This window comes from Lactuca virosa, chromosome 2 (genome assembly GCF_052849685.1).
Source record: "Lactuca virosa cultivar CGN04683 chromosome 2, Lactuca_virosa_CGN04683_v6, whole genome shotgun sequence".
NCBI lineage: Eukaryota > Viridiplantae > Streptophyta > Magnoliopsida > Asterales > Asteraceae > Lactuca > Lactuca virosa.
In genome coordinates this window covers 232,813,788-232,824,482 of record NC_136427.1, presented here as the reverse complement: position 1 = coordinate 232,824,482, position 10,695 = coordinate 232,813,788, and the positions used below count along the sequence as shown (strand labels likewise).

The window sequence follows — 10,695 nt, the reverse complement described above, 5'->3', positions numbered from 1 at the left end:
CGATCTTTTGCACCTCCGATTATAATACAAGCCTGGTTCTCATTAAAGTTTAGAATGGTGGTGACCTATTGAACTGGGAAAACCCATCGGTGGGTTTGAAAAGGCGGATACAAATACCAGATCGGAATCCACACAACCCAAATACATTACATCCAATTTCAAACCCAAATACATTGCTTCTTCTTCTTCCAGTTCCATAAGCCATCAATTTGTATGTTTTTATGTTAGTCGTTATTCCTGAAAAAACCCATAAATCGATTTGTGTGTGTTTATGTTAATCATATGTGTGTTGTGTGGGACTTTGATTTGCAGGTGTTGAAGTGAGAGAGAGAGAGAAAGAAAGAGAGTAGGGGTGATTTTGAATAGTGGTGATTTTGAATCCATTGCTAAATCAGCATTTTTAAGTTTTTGCAATGTTTTAAAAACCGGTTTTTTAGTTGAACCGGTATAGTGACCGGTTCCCGGTTCGACCGCCGGGTCAACCGGTTTCTATAATTTTCCTATTTTTTCCTATTTTTTTATACATACATACATATATAAATCATGAATTTGACGTTTACAAGTTCAAACATTAAAAATATACATAAAAATAAGTTGTAGATCACTTAAAATACATTAAAACAACACATAACCATAAGTTTTAATGTTTTGTATCAATCCATATACGTCAAAAAGAAAATAAAGTATAATACCGAAACAAAATATAGTTTTAGATGAATACAAACATATCAAAAAACTTTATAACATTTATTATATGTTTTTATTTAGAGAAAAGTAGATAGATTTGAAAAAAAACACCAAAGTTTATTATGCAAATGGTTCTTTTCCTTATGTTTTTATTTAGTTTAACCGGTTCAACCGGTTAATTTTGACCGGTTCAACCGGGTTTTTCTAAAAACCGGCCGGTTCAATCCGGTTCAGAAATCGACGTAAAACCGGTGATAGTTGAATCGCTCCCTTTTTCGGTTCCCGGTCCAACCGGTTTGACCGGCCGGTTCAAACCGGTTTTTAAAATATTGAGTTTTAGTGAAAAACTTAAATATATAATTATATGGAAAATTAGTTGGAGATTTTTGTTCAAAAAAGAAGGGTGCCCAACAAAGAATAAGAAAAAAATTTCCACTTTGCATTTTACCGCAATTTCTACACCTTTCTTAAACATTTCTTCCCTTTTACAAATAAAACAACAACAGCCACCCTATATAATGATTTTAATTCAAATCTCCCACACAGATTCAGATTGTTTTCATTGTCGTTCCTCATTTCTCAGAGGGAGTTGCAGGTGCCTCATCTTGACGAGATATCACAGTTTCAAAAGCACCCACCAACGCCCCCACCTTCGTCTTCATGTCCTCCACAAGCTTACTCGCTGTTTCCTCTATCACACTATTAAGCAACTCCTGCGCTTCTTTCCTCCCCACTTCTTGGTGCTTCAAATTCACTTTCTCCGATTCTTCCTCTTCATCGCTCTCCACCACCGTTCCCGCCTTAAATTTCAGCCTCCGAAAACCATCATCCCCGTCGACTTCCAACACTTTCCCTCTCCTGAACTTCACACCCCGATGACCATCTTTTCCTTCGGATCTCACCACCCTATATCTTCTTGCTTTCTTCTCATCATCATCATAATCATCGTCATCATCTCCTTCTTCTTCTTCCAAGATATAACCTTCTTCATCGTATTCAAACTCTTCTTCTAGCAGAAGTTCTTCATCACAAACTTCATCATCCACAGACTCTGAGTTTTCAACCTGTTCGTTGGAAGAAGATTCACCGTTTCCAGATGATGACTCTGAGTTTTCAACCTGTTCTTCATCCAAAACCTCTTCGGAATTTTGAAGGACGGTTGATTCTGTTGTAGTTAGGGTTTCAGGAGACTCGATCGTTTCTTCTTCAACGCCCATTTCTGCAGCCTCAGCTTCTTGTAAGATCATTTCCTGCATCTTATCTGCAATCATCAGCCTGAGCTGCGTTTTTGTTATCACAGTTTGATCCTTTCGAGGAGACGCATGTTTATTGCTCTTTTTGGGGCTAATCTTAGTAGCTTTTTTATTTTTAAGGGTAGATGAAGAATGGTTCGCTGAAATTGGCTTAATAACTTTTTTAGAAGGTAGCGAGTTATGGAGCTTGACGGCTTTAACAGGTACAGCAGGAGCACGAATTTTGGGAGCTCGAGAAGATTTAGGTTTTATTTCTGTTATCTTCTTTCTCTCGACAGAAACTACAGTCCTTTTGACTCCATTATTCTTAGTGACTGATCTTTTTCTTGAAGCCAATGTTCTTGTAGTTCTTAATTCCATCTTTTCATCTTTCTTACCATGTTTACACAAATCATGACAAGAACCAGTTGAGGGTGTGAGATAACGAGAAGTTGTCATAGCGTATATTCTTTTTGGACCCAAATTTCTTGTATTTTTGTATTCCATCCATTCATCTGTAGCATTTTTACAGGAATCATGACAAGAACCAGTTGAAGGTTTGAGATAACGAGGGTTGACTCGGTATTCTTCTATGATAGTTTTTTGAGTGGTTGATGATATGATGTATCTTCGGGGTGGTTTGCCTCCCTGAGCACCCCCAACAGCATTTTCATCTACTCGGGTAGCCATTACAATAAGAAGAAAGCTTAAAAGTTAAACCTGACACCACACAAGAACATGCATGTCACCAATGTGATAAAAAGATGATGCACATCAAAAGCATAATATTGCTACCAGCTACCTTTCTCTGTACATGTTTATGAACATTAATTTGAAATATAAGTCAATTTTTACTGTTTTGGAAAAGGTGATTGATGTTTATGGAGTTTTTGTCAGGTGATTGAAAAAACTAATTTTAGTGTAATTTCAAAAATATTTACCATTTTAGTCATATTTGTTTACTTTTCAATTTTTCTTATTGTTTTTTTAGTTTAAATATGCGATTATTTCTTCCTTTCCCCTTTATTTCAACTTTTTATTTTTTTCTTATTTTTTTTAAACAATAGTTTTTATTTCAGTTTTTTTTTATTGTTTTTTTTCAAAATAGCAGTTTTTTTATCTTTTTTTTTCTGTTTTTTTATTTTAAATATCCATTTTTCTTACACAAACCTTTGATCATCAAATTTTAGTCATCATAAATTAAACATAATGACATATAAAAGATTACTTAGGTGTTGTTTAATTTTTAATAAAAAAAAAATCTTTTTAACCTCTTATGTCTACTGGCGGAAAGACATTTGAGAAAAAAAATATTTATTTTTCAGAAGACATCAGACATAAAAGAGTTTTTTGACATCTTTTTCAAATAAAACAAAAAATAGCTCTTGATTTTTAAAGTTTTTTTTTTTTTAAAGTTATAACTCTTTGTGATATTGCTTCTTCCCCTACGAATGAAGTCATCACCGCTATCACCACCACGGTTGCCACCACCACCATCCCTGTCATTGTTGTCACAGCTTCCACCTTTGTCACCACCTCCACCTGCACCTTCTCCCACACCACCCCTACCCCCTACCTCCGCCACCACCACCACTACTTGTGCCGCATCCACCACCATTTCCGCCGCCTCTACCAACTTCGTCGAGTTTTTTTTATAAAGACTTTAAAAAACAAACATTTGTCTATGAAGACTAAAGAAATGGAAAAAAACAAAAACAAAAAAAAAAAAAAAACTTTTGTACCATATTTTATTTCACCTGCATTTAAAAAGACCAAATACATTTACATCATCGAAAACAAACACTATCTTATTGTTGGAAAGTACTTGAAGATACCCGATTGAAGAATTTTTTTGATACGCATTAATTTAAAATATTTTTTGTTGGTCAATATTATATTTGTGATTTTATATACGTTAGTTTGAAGTTGTAATCTTTTACTAAGCGACTAATTTTGTAATAGTTTTATTTGTTAACACCTCTTAAAAATATAGAGTTGATGGTATGAAAATATAAAAAAAGCAAAAAAATAAAATAAAAATTAAGTAATAAATAAATATGGATCGTTTCGTTCATAAAAAAATTAAACATAAAATAACAATGGTGTAACTAATGAAAAAGATTGAAAAAATAAATTTGCGTACATAATTTCAAGGGAACTAATTTGTGAGGCAAAAACGGAAATTTACAAGATTTTAGCTAGAGATCTTTTCTTTTTAATATCTAAAATTTTAAATTAGGGGCAATATTGACAACTCATGAATTTTCAGTGGACTAAACAAAAGTAAAAGTGGAAAAATCAATTCCTTAATACTAATATGGTAAATATTTTTGAATACACACTAAAATGGTAAATAGTTTTTTCAATAACCCTATTATGGACAAAAACTTGATGTTTATGGTTGAGAATTTAAGTGGAATCTGGTTTCTGTTTACAGATTAATCATCAATAATGGCACAAATAAATGATTTCGATCATGGAAACATATATCATAATCATTAGCATTAAATTGCATAGACACAACAGAATTCACAAAGCACGTAGTGTAATTGAACAGAAATCCAAAAGAAAAAAAAAAGTATCAAGGAATTCCGTTTAGGAAGAAACAGCAATCGAAAACAAAATGTAGGATGTATATGTATATATGATCCTTATCCTTCACATACAATTGAAATAAAAGATATAGAATTAAAATCACGAAGAAGATGAAAGCTAAATAGGATGTACCTTTCTGTTACTTAAGCTTTCTTCTTAATTAGAATTAGGAAGAAGATGAAAGCGAAATAGGACGTACCTTTCTGTTACTTGAGCTTTTTTCTTAGGAGAAGCGAAAAAAATCGAGTAACAGAAAGGGCATTGATTATAGATGGGTTATGCCTTAGATTAAGAACCCTAATAGTCACAATCATATATAAAGCAATATTTAGCGGGTTTCATGGCGAAAGACATGGCATAGAAACCAAGGACTTCACCTGTTTTTAGTAATATATAAATTTAAATAAATTATTTATTTTCGATCACAAATCCAAAATAATAATAAAAAAAACCCAAAAAAAAACAAGAGGATGATTTCTTTTCAACTTTACCCAATCATATACTATTCCGACATATGTGCAATTGCAAGATGCTAAACAAAGCTTGTGTGTACATATATTTGTTTATAGTTTTTCTTCTTTTTTGCTCCAATTAATCATGATCGTTTACGACCAGAAACTGTCTTCTTAACTGCACCAACGGAAACTAGAAACTGATCGAGCGATGATAAAGTTTTCATGTCATCTGGAGGAAAGTAACTTGCAGCCTTTCCCATAATCGATGTAAACAGAAGTTGAAGAGAAGGTCGTGTAACATAACGCTCTCCTAACAGATCATCAAGAAACGCAAAAGCTGCTACAAAATCGGATCTGTTTGCGTTTACAGGAGCAGCAAAGTGTGCAGGGATGATTCTCTTAAATCTCCAATCTCTCGAGATGCTGTCGATCCAATCCCTCACCTAAAAATAAAAAACAAATCATCGATTTGATTTCATTTTCCTTTTCAAATCGACAAATTTAAACAGGTCTAATAATGGTTAATTAGTGGACATGCCTTTTCAGGAACTTTGCTGAAGACTAATGTTTTAACAATGGGGGAAACAATTAATTTCTGTGACATTTGTGAGAAACTAGCGTTTGGTTCTAGCAGATTTGATGGGCCAAGAAACAAGATTTGAAGAACCATTCTCTCCCACCCTGTAACAAGAGGATCATTGATTCAATATATAAAATGGCAATATATAAAATGGCAAAAGGGTACAAGCGTAATTTACTTTCTTTAACCAAAAACAGACCTTTTTGCCTGTTCATGGAGTTATCAACGACTGGTTCTTGAGAGACTTCTTTCCCTTTACTAAGAAGCTTTACAGCAAGCCCGTTTTTAGCAGAAGCCAACAAGGAATCATTGCTTATACACTCAGGAGGCTGTTTAGGTACAAATATTACAGCATCAGTTACAAGTAGTGTCTTTGAAGGCTTATGATAAAATGCGACCTCCACGTATGGTCCGATTCCTGAATTAATCAACAACGAGAACAGATGAATGATAGATGAATCTTGAAGCTAATAATTGATGAGAAGGTTTAATTAAGTGATTTTAGGGTTTATATTACCGACTTCAGGGGAGCTAAGAATCTTTTGTTCGATCTCTGAAGCCCATGGGGTTGAAAGATCTTCATGCAGTAATGTTTTAGCACGAAAAATCCCGAAAAATTCAAGTGGTAAATTCAGAGGCCAACTCCATTGTCTTGGTGCCACCCATATTTGAGCTTCTGGGAACTTTCTGGAAAATGGGCCGACAAATATTTTATGCTCGTAAGCAAATGTAGGCAGGACAATGTATTCTACTGGGGCTCCTAACTCCTTCACTAACTGGAAAATTGAAAGAGAATTACAAGTTTGAAAATAAAAATCCAAACAAACATGTTGAAATTTGACATGAATCAAGTAGCTACCTGAATGCATTCTTTAGTTGGGGCAATTGGTGCATGAACCCACAATCCACCTGATTTGAGTTTGATTACAGTCATTCTGATGTTTGTTGAGACGCTGCTGAATCCCAATGCCTGTTCTTGCTCGAACAGCCATATGCAGTCTTTTACAGCCTGAAATAATCATGGAGGGTGAAGATCTTAATGTAAATAAATACACACCCACGGAAATTTTTCTCATAGCCCTAAAGAATAGGGCTTTACCTCGGTCCTGATAGTGCGTCTATTGAGAAAAGGGCCAAGAGGGAATGGGAAACCAGTGAAATTGACGTAAAATCTACCACTACCACCGCCGGTGGTGGTTGTAGTAGTGGTTCCGGCGGAAGCAGAGACTATCAACCTGGGAAAATCCAAATCCCTAGGTTTATTGGCGTAACCTGGTTTGAAATTTAAAGATAAACCCTCTAATGGACACCCACTAAGGAATTTAGAATTGGATTGTTTGAGAAGATCTATAGTGGTTGATTTAGGTAAAAGAACAGATATGGCTGCCGCCATTTCTGTTAATTTTTCTGAAATTGATGAAAAGTAACCGGAAACCGAGAGTTGAAGAACAAAGAAGAAAGAAAAAGAGTTCGAAAGGTAAGGTGTGTGATTCAAGGTTATGCTTCTTACACGTGGACTCCCATAGTCCCATGTTGGGATCTTCCTACCTGGATATTCAGACTTATTTTTGTCTTTTTTATTTTGTGATAATTAGATGATGAAAAATTGAAATCGTGATTTTTTAATTTTTTAATTTTTTATATTACGTGTTTGATCGATTACTGTACAAAACAATCTTAAAGTTTTTTTTTAAAGAAAAACCATCTTAAAGTTTTGTTGTTTTTGCATAATTCGTTTAAATAATTACCAGAATTTGTATGAAATAACATAATCAAAACAATTAGAGGTCCAACAGTAAATTGAGTTTGAATGAAATATGTTCTAAACCATGAGGAAGTGATACTGACATGTTTCAACCTCACGACTCTTACACCACATTAAATTTTTATAACTGTTTATGCATTTCAACCAAACACATGGTCAAAAGATACATACAATCATTGAATAAATATCAAACTAGGACACTATATAGTAAATACCAAGGTTCTAAATTTTTATAACTGTTTATGCATTTCAATCAAACTAGGACACTGAAAAAAACTCGCGTCATAACGCGATAAGGCGCGCCTTGACACGTTATTTGGGCGTCACGCTTAACAAACCCGCATTGAACGTTTTCGTAACGGCTACACCACGCCTCACGCCATGGCACGCCTTGAGGCGCGCCTTTTAGAACCATGGTAAATACCATATTGGAAAAAGATTAGGAATATATACCGATGGGAAGATTCTGTAAAATCATAAATTCATAATAACCACCATAATCCAATAATCCAATCTACGATTTTCATAAATGTCACGTAAAAAATTCATAATCATTGTTGTTTATTCATATCTAGTCACAAATTTTCAATCCTTAAGAGAATCAGGCTGAGCGTTTCAGAATAGTATTCAAGAATCCACAAAAATACGGAAAAAAAAAAGGAACTTGGAAGCCTCACCAATTGTATATAAACCTTGAACAGTAACTTGTATAATACATATATTAATCACATGTGTCTTTTTTCCCTTATTTTCTGATATATTTTTTTTTATTCAAGATCTTCATTGTCCAACCATTCTGATCTCAACTGCCGTATCATCATTCATTTGTAACTATACCAGCAATCTTTATCTGCAACAAGTTATAAATATATACACTAATTCAACAACAAGATTCAAGAAAAAAAAAATAGTTCTTATTTTTATTTTTTTAGAATCGAAGACTAACAAACCTGTAAACGATTTGACCCGGGATCGATTCTCATAATATAACACACGCACATTTGTTTTGTTTAAGGTTACTTGTCGCTTTCTTTTCTGGTAAATGACCAAAAAAAGAAGGTTGTCTTATGTTAGAACAAGAAGATACGTAAGCTAGTGGGAAAAAAACTGTTCTTTATATTCTCCATCCATCTCTTGAAAATTGCAAGATTTCTATTTATGGAAAGGGATTAGAGAGACATGTATATGGCAATTGTCATTGTTACAAAAGAAAAAAATGATAATATTGATTTGGGTCGACAAGATTCTTTTGCTTTCTACAAAAAAAAAAAAATTATTCTTCCAACAACCCCTCAAATCAATTGTTCAAAACATCATGTCAGATGCAAATCAGGCATACAGTGGCCCTCTAGGTGGTTGACTAAGGCCCAAATCCCAAAGCCAACAATGAGCCCAATCGACATTGGAATTAAAAACTTTTCTAGAAGCAAGTGAGCTACTCGCTTGAAGACAAGATTCTCTTGTTTTGTAGTCATTTTAGATATACTTTAAGCAAAAAAAGAAACCTTTACAAAAAAATAAAGTGTTGCACAATTTAAATGAGATGGGGAGTACTTGTTGTAAAGTTGAAAGTCATAGTTAGAAATTTCTAAAGAAAACTAGACATGCATATGAATTTTGGAATGAAATAAAAGGCTATGTATGTCATACTGTATTTTTATTTATGTATTGAACAAATCATTTTCCAGACTAACATTCAATATTTTTTAACAAATTTAGACGAACCTTTTTCCTGTGGGGGTTGACTAATAACAACATGCATTGTTGTAATTCCACCAGGGACATCACATAAAGCACTTCTGCATTCTCCTACTGTTCTATTGTTCTCCAATATTTTTCCTGCACTAATTATCTTTACATCTTTTACAGTTCTTGGTGCATTCTCCTTTTCTGTTCCATAAAAAATAACAAATCCCCATTCAATATCAATACAGTTCTTATATTCTAAACATAATAAACACTTTCAAGTAGATCATAAGGGCTTTAGAAGAACAATGGAGAAAGTTCCTTTCTTGTATCACTAAAAACAAGTCCCTTTGAGTTTTGAATCCCAAAAGTGATTCACAGAAGTAACAGAAATATTGTCAAAATTACATAATAATAAGTGTATAGAGTATAGACTAACCTTTAGGCCATTGAGAAAGGATGCTTTCTTTCAAGGTTGCAACACTTGCAGCTGCTGGAAAACTTTTTGGACCAATATCTGATCCATCAATCAAACGAAACTTAATCTCTAGTGAATCTTGAACAACTCCCGACATATCCAAATTCCTAAAAACGCCCAAGATCTATATGATTTTGAGTGCAAAGGAACAATTATGTAGCCCTAGAAGCTACACAGTGATGGTCTTGATTTTGATCGACAACCATTAATTGTGATCACGCTGAAAACTTCGAATCCTTGAAATTAAATAGTCTCTGAGCTGATATAAGATCCCCTGAGAATAATATTTCAAGCATGAAACAATCAAATCTACTGATTGCAGACTAAATACAAGAATCAAGATCTCTCTAGCTTCAAAGAAATTAAACACCCAAATATTCTTTTGATAAATGGGTATTTCAATTGAATTGAAATTAAACAAACACTGAAACCTTCAACTAGATCAGACAAATCGATCCAAATTAAAGTCAAATACCACCAACGAAGCGTATCATCTACTCAAATCTTCAAGTGGGTATCGTTATAAATCAAGTAAAAACAAGATTAGAAATTTTCCTACATGTATGACGATTGAAAGGTTAGGGAAAACCCTTACTTTGCTCAAGAACTGATCTGGGTTGTCTCTCAGAGCGTTAAATTTGGTGAAGAATAAAGTGTGCACGATTCTTAACCCACAAATTAAAGAATTAAAATCTCGGTGCGATGATTGATTAAACATAAACAATACAAGTCAATCAGAAGAAAGGAAGAGGATAAAGAAAGGAGATGCAGGATGGGGAGATGGAAGGATAAAATGGGGGTGTTTGGGAGTTATCGAAAGTCTTGGAATTGTGTGGCCAAATGTGCCAAACTTTCTTCAGCCTTTTCTCCTTCGAATACTCCTCCGAAGTCTATGGTTTAATCGACGTATTTTCTTTTCCCCACTTCTCCTATAAATATACATATACTCTCCTACTCAAACAAAGTATTCAAGATTTGTGTTCTTGCATTGTGTTGCATATTGTCATTCTTGAAATGGTTTGATATAATATTTTAAAATGTTTAACGGTTAAAATGATATAAATATTGTTCATACAAAAAATTTGGCAGCATTTCCATACATTATTAAAAAGGATGCAAAATAACTGTAATTGTTATGTTAAGGCTTTTAGAAAACAAAGTTTGTTATAGTAGGAAACTTAAACATTTATAATTAATATTGAGTTTTTCAGATACCT

At 33.7% G+C, this 10,695-nt stretch overlaps 3 protein-coding genes across 5 annotated transcripts; all 3 read right to left on the bottom strand.

Moving 5' to 3' along the window:
* Positions 1-1,105: 1,105 nt before the first annotated feature.
* LOC145160447 (uncharacterized) lies at positions 1,106-4,826 on the bottom strand. 2 transcript variants are annotated; one of them, XM_079079636.1, is made up of 2 exons: positions 4,647-4,826; positions 1,106-2,639 (listed from the first exon to the last, which is right to left on the bottom strand). In XM_079079636.1, exon 2 carries the CDS (start codon positions 2,607-2,609, stop codon positions 1,260-1,262), a length of 1,350 nt encoding a protein of 449 aa, XP_078935762.1. In that variant the 5' UTR covers positions 2,610-2,639; positions 4,647-4,826; the 3' UTR covers positions 1,106-1,259. The 2 variants fall into 2 exon arrangements, with proteins under 2 accessions (XP_078935762.1, XP_078935763.1); XM_079079637.1 differs by having other exon boundaries at positions 4,714-4,796.
* A 143-nt stretch (positions 4,827-4,969) lies between these two features.
* Positions 4,970-7,033, bottom strand: LOC145160445 (lysine-tRNA ligase). The gene is made up of 6 exons (XM_079079635.1): positions 6,649-7,033; positions 6,409-6,558; positions 6,067-6,325; positions 5,749-5,967; positions 5,508-5,650; positions 4,970-5,412 (listed from the first exon to the last, which is right to left on the bottom strand). The coding sequence occupies exons 1-6, from the start codon at positions 6,940-6,942 to the stop codon at positions 5,110-5,112; spliced, it is 1,368 nt and encodes a 455-aa protein (XP_078935761.1). The 5' UTR covers positions 6,943-7,033; the 3' UTR covers positions 4,970-5,109.
* A 786-nt stretch (positions 7,034-7,819) lies between these two features.
* LOC145160448 (membrane-anchored ubiquitin-fold protein 2-like) lies at positions 7,820-10,400 on the bottom strand. 2 transcript variants are annotated; one of them, XM_079079638.1, is made up of 5 exons: positions 10,074-10,398; positions 9,440-9,752; positions 9,040-9,204; positions 8,265-8,349; positions 7,820-8,164 (listed from the first exon to the last, which is right to left on the bottom strand). In XM_079079638.1, the coding sequence occupies exons 2-4, from the start codon at positions 9,573-9,575 to the stop codon at positions 8,294-8,296; spliced, it is 357 nt and encodes a 118-aa protein (XP_078935764.1). In that variant the 5' UTR covers positions 9,576-9,752; positions 10,074-10,398; the 3' UTR covers positions 7,820-8,164; positions 8,265-8,293. The 2 variants fall into 2 exon arrangements, with proteins under 2 accessions (XP_078935764.1, XP_078935766.1); XM_079079640.1 differs by lacking the exon at positions 8,265-8,349 and having other exon boundaries at positions 10,074-10,400.
* Positions 10,401-10,695: the final 295 nt, after the last annotated feature.

Excerpts from the sequence above, each read along its gene's own strand:
- LOC145160448 (XM_079079638.1), bottom strand. The coding sequence starts at position 9,575 with ATGTCGGGAGTTGTTCAAGATTCACTAGAGATTAAGTTTCGTTTGATT. Across the intron at positions 9,205-9,439 it reads CCTTTCTCAATGGCCTAAAG|AAAAGGAGAATGCACCAAGA; the intron begins GTTAGTCTATAC and ends TTTATGGAACAG. Across the intron at positions 8,350-9,039 it reads TCAACCCCCACAGGAAAAAG|AAAAGAAAGCGACAAGTAAC; the intron begins GTTCGTCTAAAT and ends GTCATTTACCAG.
- LOC145160447 (XM_079079636.1), bottom strand. The coding sequence starts at position 2,609 with ATGGCTACCCGAGTAGATGAAAATGCTGTTGGGGGTGCTCAGGGAGGC.
- LOC145160445 (XM_079079635.1), bottom strand. The coding sequence starts at position 6,942 with ATGGCGGCAGCCATATCTGTTCTTTTACCTAAATCAACCACTATAGAT. Across the intron at positions 5,968-6,066 it reads TCTTAGCTCCCCTGAAGTCG|GAATCGGACCATACGTGGAG; the intron begins GTAATATAAACC and ends TGATTAATTCAG. Across the intron at positions 5,651-5,748 it reads CTCCATGAACAGGCAAAAAG|GGTGGGAGAGAATGGTTCTT; the intron begins GTCTGTTTTTGG and ends CTCTTGTTACAG.